This window comes from Sarcophilus harrisii, chromosome 3 (genome assembly GCF_902635505.1).
Source record: "Sarcophilus harrisii chromosome 3, mSarHar1.11, whole genome shotgun sequence".
Lineage (NCBI taxonomy): Eukaryota > Metazoa > Chordata > Mammalia > Dasyuromorphia > Dasyuridae > Sarcophilus > Sarcophilus harrisii.
In genome coordinates this window covers 636878-650670 of record NC_045428.1, presented here as the reverse complement: position 1 = coordinate 650670, position 13793 = coordinate 636878, and the positions used below count along the sequence as shown (strand labels likewise).

At 64.5% G+C, this 13793-nt stretch overlaps 3 protein-coding genes across 3 annotated transcripts; 2 read left to right on the top strand and 1 right to left on the bottom strand.

Annotated features, from left to right (window-relative positions):
* Nucleotides 1-311: 311 nt before the first annotated feature.
* On the top strand, nucleotides 312-2561 carry MED31 (mediator complex subunit 31). Its single transcript, XM_003766663.4, has 4 exons — nucleotides 312-449; nucleotides 598-675; nucleotides 1419-1515; nucleotides 2242-2561. The coding sequence occupies exons 1-4, from the start codon at nucleotides 437-439 to the stop codon at nucleotides 2456-2458; spliced, it is 405 nt and encodes a 134-aa protein (XP_003766711.1). The 5' UTR covers nucleotides 312-436; the 3' UTR covers nucleotides 2459-2561.
* A 126-nt stretch (nucleotides 2562-2687) lies between these two features.
* Nucleotides 2688-4229, bottom strand: TXNDC17 (thioredoxin domain containing 17). The gene is made up of 4 exons (XM_003766662.4): nucleotides 3765-4229; nucleotides 3588-3669; nucleotides 3174-3249; nucleotides 2688-3000 (listed from the first exon to the last, which is right to left on the bottom strand). Exons 1-4 carry the CDS (start codon nucleotides 3967-3969, stop codon nucleotides 2932-2934), a joined length of 432 nt encoding a protein of 143 aa, XP_003766710.2. The 5' UTR covers nucleotides 3970-4229; the 3' UTR covers nucleotides 2688-2931.
* Nucleotides 4230-5960: 1731 nt separating this feature from the next.
* On the top strand, nucleotides 5961-13242 carry KIAA0753 (KIAA0753 ortholog). The gene is given in 7 exon segments (XM_031957347.1): nucleotides 5961-6326; nucleotides 6328-6758; nucleotides 7247-7353; nucleotides 8783-8845; nucleotides 9209-9424; nucleotides 10373-10580; nucleotides 11484-13242. Coding segments are annotated over 7 exon segments (1584 nt in total). The 5' UTR covers nucleotides 5961-6168; the 3' UTR covers nucleotides 11885-13242.
* The last annotated feature ends 551 nt before the right edge of the window (nucleotides 13243-13793 follow it).

The following is a 13793-nucleotide window of genomic DNA, read 5'->3' as shown; positions in this document are numbered from 1 at the left end:
ACTTTAAGGTGGAAAGGAAGTCTCCAGATCCAGACCATGTCAGTTTCAGTGTCTCTCCAGCTAATTTTGTCTATTTCAGTTTTAGTGCCTCCGGGTGCTAAGCGGAGAGTGTTTAGAAGGCACCCACCCACCGCTCGATGTCGGGCTGGGGGTGGGGGGGAAGGGGGAGGGGGCCTGCAGTTTTCCCGTCGGTGGGGCGGTCCTCGCTTCACGCCTCGGCAAATATCCTTCACCCCGCCAGGGGTCGCTGTGCTCCTTTCCTTGAAATACCGTCAGCTGGCCCTTTCCTGCCGCTCCTCTCCCTCTCCCATAAGGCGCCGCGGCACGTAGGCGCGTGGGGCGGAACCCGGCGGCAGGGTCTTAGGGCCCGCGGAGTTCCGGCGCTGCGGCGGGAGCTGGGCGGAGCAGGGGCTCGCTCCAGACCGCCGCCGTCGTCATGGATACCTCGGGTGAGTGCACGCTCCTGGCCGGTTCGAGGCTGAGGGGGAGTGAGGGAGGACGGGAGTTCCCGGTGGCCCATTTTGCGGCAGGGAGACCGAGGCTGGGCTGGGCGGTCGCGCGGCTCCGCGCCGAGCTGAACTCGTCCGTCTTCCGCAGACGACGCCGGGAACCGGCTGCGCTTCCAGCTGGAGCTCGAGTTCGTGCAGTGCCTGGCTAACCCCAACTACCTGAACTGTGAGTCTCCCAGGACCCCACGCGCTGCGGGGCGGGGCTGTGGGCGAGAGGCGCCGGGCAGGCTCTTAGACTGGGGCTGGTCTTTGCCGAGTCAAGAACAAGGGGGAAACTGAGTCTGCTTTAGAGACTTTGCAACCATGGTGGAGCGGCTGGTGTTCTCGGGGCCGCCTCACTTAGCTAGGATGCCAGCTCTGCGGAAATGCCCCTTTGTATCTTCACCCAAGTGCCGGACATCCAGCACGTCCTTCCTCTGAGCCCAACTTCGGAGCTATCCGACCGGCTGCCGCAGTCCATGAGCCCTGTGTGCCTCCCACTGACCTGTTGTGCTCACTTCCCTCCCTCCCCTCCTGTGTCCAGCTTGCCTCTCTTTGACCTATTCTTGCTCACTTCTCTCTCCCGTCCTGTGTCCAGCTTGCCTCCCTCTGACCTGTTGTGCTCACTTCTCTCCCTCCCCTCCTGTGTCCATCTTTGCCTCCCTTTGACGTGCTCACTCCTCTCTCCCTCCCCTCCTGTGTCCATCTTTGCCTCCCTTTGACGTGCTCACTCCTCTCTCCCTCCCCTCCTGTGTCCAGCTTGCCTCTTTTTTGACCTGTTGTGCTCACCTCTCTCCCTCCCCTCCTGATGTCCCTTTTACCCTTAAAGACTGAGTGGTGAGGCCCAGCTGGACAAACCCCCAGCCCCTCGGAGGGTTTCTCCCAGCTCTGGGGGAGCCTCTGAGAACACCTCCTTTGCTTGCCTTCCAGTCCTTGCCCAAAGAGGATACTTCAAGGACAAGGCCTTCGTCAATTATCTGAAGTACCTGCTCTATTGGAAAGAGCCAGACTACGCCAAGTACCTGAAGTAAGTCTGCTCCCCAATCCAGAGGCTGAGATTGTGTCTTAGAAGCCCAGCTGGAAGGCTGACCGAGGGCCCTCGTACCTCACCCTAACTCAGGAGGCAGCTGCTGGAGGCAGGAAGGCCGGGTTCAAATATGGCCATTTCCTAGCTGGGGGCCCGAGCCAGATGCTTCACCTAGTGTCCTGTTTCTTCAGCTGTCTGTCCAAGGGGGATAAGAATAGCCCCTCTCCCCCAGCTCCCATTTCTGCCATGAAACACCAATTGTGATACTTAACTCTTGGCCCCCAGCAGGTCTTAGCCGGTCCTTCCTTTCTCTTCCCTTATCCAAGCTGCTTCTCATACTCGGAACATTCTCCCTTCTCAGCCCCATGGAATAAACCTCGGCTCCCAGCTCCTCCCAGGGGCCTTCCCATCCCTCTCCTCCCCTGCTCCCAGGAGAACAGAATTCCCTTGATGTCGGGCTTGTCACCCCCTAGCATACCCGCTTTGGATAGATTGAGGAAAATGGTTTCTTGTCACTGTCCTGAAATGGCATGTCAAGGGGACCCAGCAAGCATTTAACTGTCTCCCAGGGGGAAGTAAAAATTAGGGGAGAGAAACAAGCCCCCCTTTCCCATTTTCCTGTTCCCCCCCCCCCAGAGAGGTGAGGGAAGGAGCTGGGGGGTGCAGTGGGCTCCGCTCTCTTGTGGCCCCAAGGGACCTGAGTGCTGGGCCTTCATCCCTCTCCAGGTACCCCCAGTGCCTGCACATGCTAGAACTGCTGCAGTACGAGCACTTCCGGAAGGAGCTGGTGAATGCCCAGTGTGCTAAGTTCATCGACGAACAGCAGATCCTGCACTGGCAGCACTACTCCCGAAAGCGGATGCGGCTGCAGCAGGCCCTGGCAGAGCAGCAGCAGCAGCAGCCACAGCAGAACAGCAGCAACGCCTCCTCCGCGGGAAAGTGAGGGGAGCTCCTGGCCCACACAGGCCACTCAGTGACTTTGTCCAAACCACCTGGCGGCTTCTTTATTATAATTTTCAGTAAAGTTCTTTGGCAGAAAAGCTCAATGGGTAAAAGCTCAATGGGTGCTGGAGTCTGTTCGATCTGGGTGGGCCTTTGGCCCGCCAGGGGAGAGGTCCAAGGACCCCCAGCCCTGCAGCACTAGTGGAAGATGTCTCTTGCCCGGCTTCTCCTCGGGCTGGGGGGAGCCCGGGGCAGATGGAGAGCCGAGAAGGGGGTCTCTGGTTCCCACCGTGGCAGGAATAAAGAGAACCATCTGTTAGAAGGAAGCCCTTCCACCATTTATAAAGGGTGATTTGCAGAACATTCATTAGCTCTCTAAACATTATTTTCCCATTATTTTCCCTACTGTGACTATCACACAATCGATCATGAGGTTCCTTTATAATCCAGACATCCGGGCTGCCGCCGGCTTCTCTAATCTTCGGAGAACAACATCTCCACCAGACTGGCGTTCAGACACTCCGACTCCACCAGCTTCTGGGGCTGAGAGAGAAGAGGAGTCAGCCAAGCCTCCCCCTCCCAAAACTGGCGGGAGCCGGTCAATCAGAGACCGGGCTCCCCAGGGCACTTCTCCAAAAGCCCCGCCCGTCCCCCACCCAGGCCCGGGGGAAGAGGAAGCTGGGAGGGAGAGGGCAGCAGAGGGGCACCTGACTCACCGTCCCGTACTTGAGTAGGGTCGGCACTGCGGTTAATTTCAGCTTCTTCTTGAAGTCATTGTTGGGATCTTTCCAGCTATTGGACAAAGAGCGCAGCCCGTGGGCGCTAGGGCCCTGATTCCCCCCCCCCCCCCCCAATACCTCTTCCTCGGCGCCCCTTCCCCCAGCATGCTTTGGACCAATCCGCACTTCCCCGGCGATCTTCACCCTCAGCTCCCCCTCTTCCCCTTTAGGGAGCATCGGCCCCCTGCACCTTTCTGGCTATACGGTGCCCAGCCTCCGGGGAGCATCTGCTCCTTCCACCTTCCCTGGCGGGGATTGCCCTTCTTCAGCGCACCCCGCCCCCGCCCTCCGGGGAAGCCCTGGTCCCCCTTTCCCAAGCCCCCGCCCTCCCGATCTCTGGAAAGCACTTACTAGGGCCGGTCCCCAACTTGGCAGTAGATGAACACGGCGTCCTCGGGGATGTGTTTGCGGCCCTCCAGGACCACAGGCTCGGCTGCGCGGGGACGGAGGGAGGGAGAGGTCACTGGCCCGCCCGGAAGCGCTGGCTCGCCCGCCCGCTCCCCCCGTGCCTCAGTCCCCCCGGCTCACCCTCCTCGCAGTCCGGGCACCAGCTGCGGCCCTCGGCGTCCTTGTCGCCCGTGAAGTAGACGAAGATGGTCTTGTCCCGGCGCTGTTCCACCGCCCCGCAGAAGTCGCCGAATCCCGATACGCGCACCTCCTCGAAGCGGCTCGAGGCGGGCTCCGAGGCGGGTTCCATGCCGGGCTGCAAAGCGGGCTGCGAGGCGGACTCCATCCCGGGCTCCAAGTCTGGCTCGCCTGGCCGCACCTGGATGATCTCTGGCCAGGGCGGGGCATCCACGTGGAGGGCGGGGCAACAGCCGCTTCCGGGGCCGCTCTCTCCGCCCAGCGCCGCCCGAGAAGCCGGAAATCTTTGGCGCAGTCGCTGCTCATGCGCAGTCGGTACAGTCCTCCGGCCATAGGTCTGGCCCTTCTCGGCTCCCGTCCGCTGTCTCCGGCCTTCTCGGCACGGCTTTCCGGCGGCGCCTGCGCCGTCGTCCTGGTAACGAGCTGCGCGGCCGGAAGTGTGGCCCCAGGACCGGGCGGGGAAGCCGGAGGCGGGAGGCACGGACCGGGAAACCCGCCTGGAGGAAGCCGCCCTCCCGCCTCCGCGCCTTTGTCCAGCTGCCCCCGGGGCCCCAGGTCCCGCAACCGCCCACCCGGTACCGCCTCCTTGTGCCGCCCCGGAGGAATGGGAGGCCCGGAGCCCCGGGAACCCGGGGGAGGTTTTGGCCACGCCTCCTCCCATCCCAGCCCCTAAGGAAGCGCCGGCTGTGGGCCCGCCTCAGGGGACCCTGGGAGGGGACACCCCCCCGGGGGAGGAGCCAGATCAGGCGGGCCCTGCCCACCATCCCCTCCCCCCACAGAATGCACTTCAGTCACTGTGCTGCACACAGCGGAACGCGGGGCACGGGGTGCACAGGGGGCACGCACAGGCGGGCATGGAGGTGCGGGCAGGCGGGCGCACACACTGGCACGGGGGCGCGCAAGGGGGGGGGGGACAGGCGGGCAGGGGGCTCAGGTGGGACGGGCCTACAGACGGGCACGGGGGGCAACATAGACAGGAGGGGCGCCACAGGGGGCTGAGGTGCGCAGGCGGGACGGGGCTCGACGGACGGGCACGGGGCAATAGAAGGCACGGGGTCCCAGGGGCACGGGGCCGAGGACGGGCACGGGGCGGAGGACACGGGCGGGCACGGGGCCCGACAGGCAGCGGGGTGCACAGGCGGGTAGGTGGGCATACATAGACAGGCCCGCGGGCACACACAGGTGGACATGCAGGCGCGCACAGGCGGGCATGGAGGGCGGGCAGGGGGCAAACGGCACGGGGCGACAGGGCGGCAGGTGGGCCCGCACAGGCGGCAGGCGGCACAAGGTGGGCACCGGGCCGCAAGACGGGCACGGGGCACCATAGACAGGACGGGCCGACAGGCGGGCATGGAGGGCCAAGGTGGGCAAACAGGGGAACAAGGGGCATGGAGGCACGCACAGACGGGCACGGGGGCGGGTGCAAACAGGTGGGCATGGGGGGCTCCACAGATGGGACGGGCCCACAGATGGGCATGGGGCCCGCAAGACGGAACCGGGGGTGGGCACGGGCCCGCACAGGCGGAACGCATGCAAAGGCCAACGGCCAGACGGCCCCGGGGCACGCAAGGTGGCAGCGGGGCCCGGGCACATGGGCACTGGGCACACACGGCAAGGGGACCCGAAACCCACGAGGTTTCGGTGTGACAGGGCACCGCGACGTGAAATGAAACCGTGTCGGGCCCACGGTCAAGAGGAAGTATGCTGTTCACAAGCATCATGCCCCAGCCATAAAGAACACAAATGGGACCTTCCAGCACGCCCGTGCACAAGAGACGAGAACGGGGGGCGACACGTATGTGGATGCAGCCACACGCACTGAACAGGGCTATGGGGACCCACCGCCGTCTTACTTTAGAAAAAGCCCGCAGGTGGACCCCATGCACAGAATAGGGAATGGGGCCCCGGCAGGCCCTTACTTTAGAAACAAGCCTGCCGGCGGACCTTATGCACAGACATATATGGGACACGTGGGCACCCACAGGCACGTGTGCCCTTATGTTAGAAACAAGCCTTAACCCTTGCAAGACTTCACAGGACAATACCCACGGGCACGTGTGCCCTTACTTTAGAAACAAGCCTGCCGGCGGACCTCATGCACAGACTTATATGGGACATGTGGGCACCCACGGCGCCCTTACTTTAGAAACAAGCCTGCAGGCGGACCTCATGCACAGACTTATATGGGACACGTGGGCACCCACGGGCACATGTGCCCTTCCAGGATAAATGCAAGCCCGCAGGCAGACCTCATGCACAGTGCTTGTGCCCTTCCAGGGCAGGCACAAGCACGCGGGTGCAGAGATGTGTGCACGGAGAGTGAGGTTCCCACTGTGCAGTCACACCCATGCACCCCCCACCCCATGACCCTGTTCTCTCTCCCTTCCCCCAGCTGCAGTTCAACAAGGATGTGCCTTCGCTCCCTGCCAACCTGGCCATCCGCTACTCGGGGCCCCGGCCCATCGTCATAGAAGCTGAGGGCCCCCGGCAGAGCCAGCACCCCAGGGCTCCCGGAGGGGCCCGGCCGCCAGCCTTGGGTCCCCTTTTCAGTTGTGTCCGAAGAGAAGCTTAACCTGGCCATCCACTTGGCAAAAAGAGACGTCAAGAAGAAACAGCTGCAAGAGGTTCTGGGCCGTGTCCCCCATGTCCCCCAGCCCCGGAGGCTCCCCAAGTCCAGCCCAAGCAGAAGTGAGCTGACCAAGCAGTTTCGGGGCCTCCCGGCTGGGCAGCACCCCTCCCAACTGGAGACAGCCGGCCCCAGGGCCAAAGTCTACCTCTCACGGGGCCCTCTGTCCCACTCCCCCCCCACAAAGGACCCAGGCCCTCAGCCTCGTGGGCAGCCGCAGGCGGCGCCATCGCAGAGCCTGCTGGAGCTCCGGCGGCTGCAGAGGGAGCTGAGCGCTTGTCTGCAGAGGATTGACAGCCTGGGCGCCAACGGTGAGGGAGCCGGGCTCCCCTGGCAGGGCAGGGAGGGGCTCCCCCCACCCCCGGCTTTTCTCCCCCTTGGGAAGTCATCCCCACACCTTTGGATAAGGGGGAAGTCAAAGTGAGCAATCCCAAAGTGGTCAGGGACCTCCGAGGGGTTCTTGATGATGGATGAGCCCCCAGAGACCCTTTCCCTTTGTCTCCAAGGAGGAGCCCCCTCCCCCCGGCTTTTCTGGATGGGATCCCCCTCCCAGAGGTTGGCCAGGCCCATGACCTGGAGAAAGGCCCCACTCCTCTGGCCGAGCCAGAGCCCCACACTCCTTCCTAGGCAGAGGTGGGGGCTCTTTGTGGCAGGAGCAGGCCTGGGAGCAGCCGGTCCGTGGCCGCCTCCCAGCCTGGGACGGAATCCCGGCGGGACGGCCTCACAATCTGGGGTCTGGCCAGAGGTTCTGGAGCCCTCGGCAGCCGCCTCTCATTCTGCCGGGAACCTCTCCTTTCAGACAGACCGGAACAAGGCCTGGATCCGGAGGAGGCCGAGCGAAGCCGCGTGCGGAGGCAGGAGCGGGCCGTGCGCACCGGGCGCACGCTCTACGCGCTGCAGCAACAGGTGAGGCCCGGGGGCTCTCAAGGGGATGAGCCTCGGGGCCCGTGGGCCGGACTTTCTCGTGGCCCTCTCCTAAGGACTCTGCGCCCCGAGCTTTCGTCTTGTCGTGGGCTCTCCACCAAGAAGAGGTTCTGTGGGTGGGTCCGCGCCCCCTCCTTGAGGAGCGCAGATCGGGCAGTGGTGCCCACTGGGTGGCCGCCGCAATGAGGGCCGGGTTAGGCCGGGACTCCCGGAGAGGCCACAGTGAGTCCCTTGGCCGGAGCACAGAGGGCCGGGGCCCGGAGCAGGAGTTGCCCGGGCAGGCCCGTGTCCCCTGGGCTTCTGCTCTTGCAGGTGTGCAGCCTCCCCTTGGAAAGGGCCCTGGCCAGTTTCTTTATCGGCTGCTCGGGCCCTCGGATTCAGGATGGGGGGACCCTGGGGCCCGGAGCCCCTCGCCGAGGTTCCAGTTAGCCACAGAAGCCTCCCAGGGAGTTGGCCGGACCCTGCTTTGTTCACCAGAGGAGAGAGGAGAGAAAGTTTTTGCAAGTGGTCACTGGCTTGACTCCTGGCTTCTGGGAGCGCTTGGGGTCCTTTGTGCCCCTTCCCATCCCAAGCCCAGCCGCCCCCCACCGACACTGGGCTCCCACCCTCTGGAGACGCAGGATCTGACCGGGTCTCAATGCTCCCAGAAGCTCGGTGGTGGAGGTGGGCTGAGCGCCAGAGGGTGACACCCTCCCCCCCCAGGAGCTGGCCCTGCCCCCCCCAGAGCTGGCCCTGCCCCCCTCAGAGCTGGCCCTGCCCCCCCCAGAGCTGGCCCTGCCCCCCCCAGAGCTGGCCCTGCCCCCCGGGGTGGAGAGCAGAAGGCGCACCGTGGCCTGAGGGAGGCCCAGAAGGCGGGGCGGGCAGGGAGCATCTGCGGCAGAGTCATGGGGGGGGGGTGGCAGCCAGTGGAGGGTCCACGAGGGGCCCTGAGCTCCCTCATAGGGGTTTCTGATGAATCTCTGCTGGGACGGATCCAGCCCGTGGCCCAGGTCTGGCCAGCAGTGACGCTGCCCCAGGGAGGCCGCTCCTGGCTCTGCCTCGTGTGGGCCCCCCAGCTGAAGGCTCCAGTGTCACATGGTGCAAATCAAGGGCAAGATGGGCTCAGCCCTTGGCATCCGCGTCTCCCAGGGAGCCTGTGGTGGGTGGGGGGGCATCGTGGGAGAACTGATGCTGGGGGTCCCCCCCCCCCCAGCCCAGCTCTCGGGCCCCTGCCCCAGGGATGCGGGTGCAAGCACATGGGCTCCGCAGCTGCCAGATGGGAGGGAGCCGAAGGGCAGCCCCGCTGGGCTGGGTGCGAGTCCTGCTTTCTGTGGTGGGAGGCTCTGCTCGCTTTCTCACACTCACATGCGCCTGTCTGTCACCGCTGACCCCGGTTCCTGTCCAAGGCCCTTTTTTATCTCCTAACACACAGGTAAAGGAGATCCAGGAGGAGCTGGACAAGTTGAGTCCACACAGAATTAGGCACACCAGGAAGGTAAGCACTCGGCTGTTGGGGCCCTGGGGGAGGGCCGGAGGGTCTGGGGCCTGGGGCAGGGGGCTCTGGGGGAGGGTTGCACATCGGGGCCCGGGGGAGGGTCAGCGGGGCATCTGGGGCCCAGGGGAGGGGGTCCCGAGGGAGGGGACTCTGGGGGAGGGCTGAAGTGTCTGGGGCCTGGGGTAGGGGACCCCAGGGGAGGGGGTTCTGGGGGAGGGTTGGCGCATCTGGGCCCTGGGGGAGGGTCAGCGGGGCATCTGGGGCCCAGGGGAGGGGGTCCCGAGGGAGGGGGCTCTGAGGGAGAGTCGGCGCGTCTGGGCCCTGGGGGAGGCCGCCTCAGCCCCCACGTCCCACTTCCTCCAGTCCAGGGCAATGTCCCGCCTGGGAGCCGCGCAGCGAGGGGCCATCCGGGCGCTGCAGATGTTTGTCAGTCAGTTCGCGGACTCGAGGGAGCAGGCAGTGTCTGAGCGCTACAGGGAGCTGGGTGGCCTGATCCGGCAGCTCTCCCTTTGCTCCGCCAGACTGGACGCCGACCCCGCGGTCCCTGACGTGGTCGTGGACCTCCTGCAGCAGATTGAGGTACAGCTGTGGGTCCCAGAGGGCGGCCCAAGGTCGGCCTGGGGCCCTTTGGAGGGAGCAGAGGCTCCTTGAGGGCAGCCTGGCCGTGTCCCAGAAACGCCCCCGCCCGGCTGGCCTGTGGCTGCAGCAACAGCACCTGGGGTGTGTGCACACCCTGAGGGCCTTGGGGCACCTGGGCACTCTCCTCCCGCCTGCTTTGCCCCCTTTGCTTCTTCCCACATCTCTGTCCCTAACGAAGCCTTCTTGGTGACCTGTGGGGTCTGCGTGGCCATCGGGCACGGCGAGCTTGGGGGCAGAAAAGGCCCCCCGCCCTCGGCCCCCCTTTCCCCTTCACTGTCCATACCCCCCACCCCCATGGGACCAGACCAACGGCCAATTTGGAGCCTGCCAGGGGAAGCCAGGTCGCCCGTATGTGCAGAGGATGGTTCTTGGCCATCCCCCTGCCTCCCCCTGACGATGGTGCTCAGTGTCAGCCTCGCAAGGCTATGAGTCACGCGGGGCCACACGCGACTTGTTTCCCGCTCTCTGGGGGAGGGACCTCCCTCATGAGGGCACAGTGCTGTGGGAGACGGGGCCCGGCTCCCCAGGCCTGTTGGGATCTCGGGGCCCCCTGACAGAGGAGATGTCATCTGGGGCAAAGTCATTTGGTTTTTAAAGGCACCTCCGAGGAGCCGGGCTCCTGTTGGCTGCAAATAATTGCTATCAAATGCTCACTGGGGGGTTGGGATCCCAAGACCTGTTCTGGACTTGGGAAACGGCCGTGTCCTAAAGGGAAGGGCCTGTGTTCAGAGCAGGAGGTGGACCTCCCACGTCATTCTTCCTCCCGAGGGCAGCAGTTCTGCATGAGTCAAGGACTCCCCTTGCCGGGGGCTGTGTAGGGAGCCGCCATTTCTGGGCCTCTGGAGGGGACCTGAGGGTCTGGAAAATGGATTTCGTGTTTCTTGGCAGGAGCTCGAGACCCTCCTGGAAAGGAAACAGCCCCTGGGAAAGCTGAAGAAGAGCTTCCCGGGAGCCCGCAGCCAGTCCCCACCGGCTTTCCCAGTGGCTTTGGAGAGGTCATTCAGTGCGTCGCCCGTGAGAGAAAGGAAGCCCTCCGTGGCAAAGGAGAAGCTTCCCCAGTCCGGCAGGCGGCCGGTAGTGAGGAAACTCCTGGGAGGTGAGTGCTGGGTGCCCGGTCCCGGGGGCTGCAGGGGGGTGGCCTTGCTCTCGTAGGCAGGGAGGCAGGCCGACACTCACAGGGACGGGGCAAAGGCGAGCCACAGAGCTCCAGGAAGTGGCTGTTGGGAGTGAGCAATAGACAGACGGGAAGAGGCCAGAGGCGGCGAGGGCAGTGGTCTCCCCCCGTGCTGAGTGACCAGTGGTTGGTGGTCAGGGTGCCGCAGGTGGGCCCTCCAGTGTGGGAGGGGCTTACCGGAGTGGTGAGAGGGCAGGATCTCCCCAGGATGGACGCTGGGGCCTCCCCGGGCCGGGGCCCACAGGTCGGCGCGCCTTCCTTGCTTCAGGTTGGGCAGGAGAAACAGGCCAGAATCATAAAAAGAAGGGGCTGAGCCCCAAACCCAGATAGGGAGGAGTGGGCTCGGGCGTATCTGGGAGGTTGGTGGCTTAGGAAGCTTGGCTGAAAGGAGGGGCCCCTATGTGGGCCCTGGCACTCTTAAGGAAGGGCAGGTCTTGGAGAAGGGAAGAGGGCCTCCTGGCTTCCTTCCCTCGGGGGCTTTGGGTGCTGCTCTGATCCGGGACAATCTGGACTCCTCCACAAAATGGGGGCTTTGAGACTCCCCCTGCCCATCCTGGATTCTTTAGCTAGCTTGTATCGCCACCAGTGGGGCCTGTGGAGGGAGCCAAAGTTAGGGGGCCCCCCTCACCCACCGCTGGCCTGGGGAGTGTGGGATGGCAGCTTGTAGCAGGTGAAGCTTGGGGGTGGACAGTGGCTCTCGGCCTCTGGGGAGGGGCTGGCGAAGGAGGGGGCGCCGCAAGAAGGAAGGTGGGCCCCCCGCGGCTGGGGCACTTCTCCGGCCTCCACCGCCTGCTCCCGCCCTGTCTCCTTATCCCTTCTGCGCAGATGAACCCCCATTTCTGGCAGTGAACCCACTATGCCCAGTGTCGGGGGGGCCGGGGGGCCGGCCCCGAGAGGAGTTCTCCTCCTGGGACCAGAAGGCCGCTTTCCAAGGAGGACCGGCCCCCACCAAAGCAAAGGCTGTGAAAAAGCGGCCGCTGACGGCTCCCGCGTCCCTGCAAAGGCGAGGCCTCGAGACAGCCGGGAAACCCCCTCAGGTACGTGCTGCTCCCAGGGTCCCAGGGTTTTTAAAGGGCCTCCTCCTGCTAGCTCCCCCAAGACCGGCCTCGACTGTGTGGGGCTCGCTAGGAGCCACGTGCGGCGCTGGGGGCTTGAGGCTGGGAGCCGACAGGGCTGAGGCCCCTCAGGGGTGGGGGGCCCGCGGTTCTAAGGCCGGCCGGACCTGAGCCTCTCCCTGGCCGCCAGAGTGGAAGAGCCAGGGAGGCCAGCAGCCAAACTCCCCTTTGTCCAGCCCGAGGCTTTTTCCCCTCAGTGCGAATTTATTGTTTTCTCAGATAACTTTTCTCTTTCCCCCCCTCTCCCTCCTCCCCTCCCCCAAAAGGAAAAGGAGTCACTGTGTAGTCATGTTGCGCGGCCAGTCCCCCTTCCCCGGGTGTGAGAGGCAGGGAGGGGCCGCCTGCTTGCCGTGGGGGTGGTCCCTGCCTGGGGTTGTCAGAAGGGGATCAGATGGGCTCGTGGGGGTTGGGCCAAGAAACCCCCCAGACGGAGTGCCCGATGCCCCCAGAGCAGAGGGGGAGCCTGGCTGCAGAATTTGGCCTGAGGGCCGAAGCCCTTCTGCTTCTCAGAATAGGGGTCACCCGGTGATTTGTCCTCCAGTTTGGGTGGGGCCGGGCTGGCCCGTCGCTGTTGGAGACTGGCTTGGGAAGACCCTGAGAGGCATCCCCTTGGGCCCCCCTACCTGGCCCGCCGCGGCCCCCCAGGCCTCCCCACCTGGCCCCCCGGGTCCCCCGACCTGGTCCACCGTGGCCCCCCAGGCCTTCGAGCCTGACCCCCCCAAGCCCTCTGAGCCCGGTCTCCCTGGGGAAGCGCAGGTCCTGAGACAAGGGCTCTCTTCGCTTCCTTAGGGCTTGCGGCCGCTCCAACTTACCCGTTCCTTGTTGGGTCAGTTTTGTTGGGTTTGTTTGTCCAAACGAGGGCTCGTTTTCACCTCCCTTCTCTTTATTCCTTGGCTGATCGTGACCCGTCCCCCTGGAACCAGCCACGGGCGGCCTCCGGAGCCGGGCGTCCCTGACGCGGTGGCCGTTCTGTGCACCGGGCGCCCCCGTCCTTTTTCTCAGACGACTCCCACTGCTTTGTGTAGAGCGGCCCAGGCTTTGTCCTAGAAAAGCTCCCTCGGGGCCGAGCAGGGAGGGCCGAGGGGCCGGGGTGACGCACGTCCTCCAGGGCTGAGGTCAAGGGCAAGGAGAAAAGCTACGGGCGCCGCTCCCGCTGATTCGGGGGGGTAGCGAGTTCCCCGTTGGACACCTAGGACAGGATGGCTGGGGCTCCGGGGGTCAGGAGAGTCTAGAGCCAGCCGCCCCTGAGCTGCAGTCTTGGGGCCCACTGGGGTCAGCAGAGCCATCCTGGCTAAAAATCCCAGGCAGGAGCCTGTGGTGACGGAGCGATCGCCAGGGGCTGCGCCAGGGAGGAGACCCTGCGCCGCCAGGAAGGGCTGCCCCCCCCCCCAATCGCTCCATGCTCGCCCTTGTGTCCAGGCTGTGAGTCACAAGGCCCCCTCGCCCCCCTCCCTGCTGCCTGCCCAGCCCAGTAAAGGTTTTGCTTTTTTCTTTCCTCCCTTTCCCTCTTTCCCCTTCCTTCCCCCCCTCCTTCCCCCCTTCCTGTTTTGTTCGTTCCGTTTTCCAGTTTTGGATCCCTGGTTCCCTGAGACAGTTTGAGTTTTTGGGGGTTTCCAGTTCCCCGACCCGCCTTTCCCCCAGATGGTTGATAATTCCCCTTGTGTGCCACCCTTCTGATACTTTTCCATGATTTGGTTTACCGAAAGGAGTGGGCGGGGAGGGGGGGATGAATGGGGGGTTGCTTATGAGGTTTTGTTCCCCAGTGGAGGGGGTTTTGGAGTTTGTTTGAATTTGGGCCGTGGAGGATTTGGGGAGGGGGGGTAAAGCCCAGGATGTGGTGTGTGTGACTATGAATGCAAGGGACCCGGAAGGAGGCCCAGGCCCCTGGGAGGAGGGAGAGGGGAGCCAGATTTAGGGTTTAAAAAGGAAGGCCGAACCCCGCCCAGGAGGGAGGATTGAGGTTCCAGAGGGACCACTCCTTTTTGATTAAAAAGGGCCCCTCCAAAGGACCGCCAAAGTA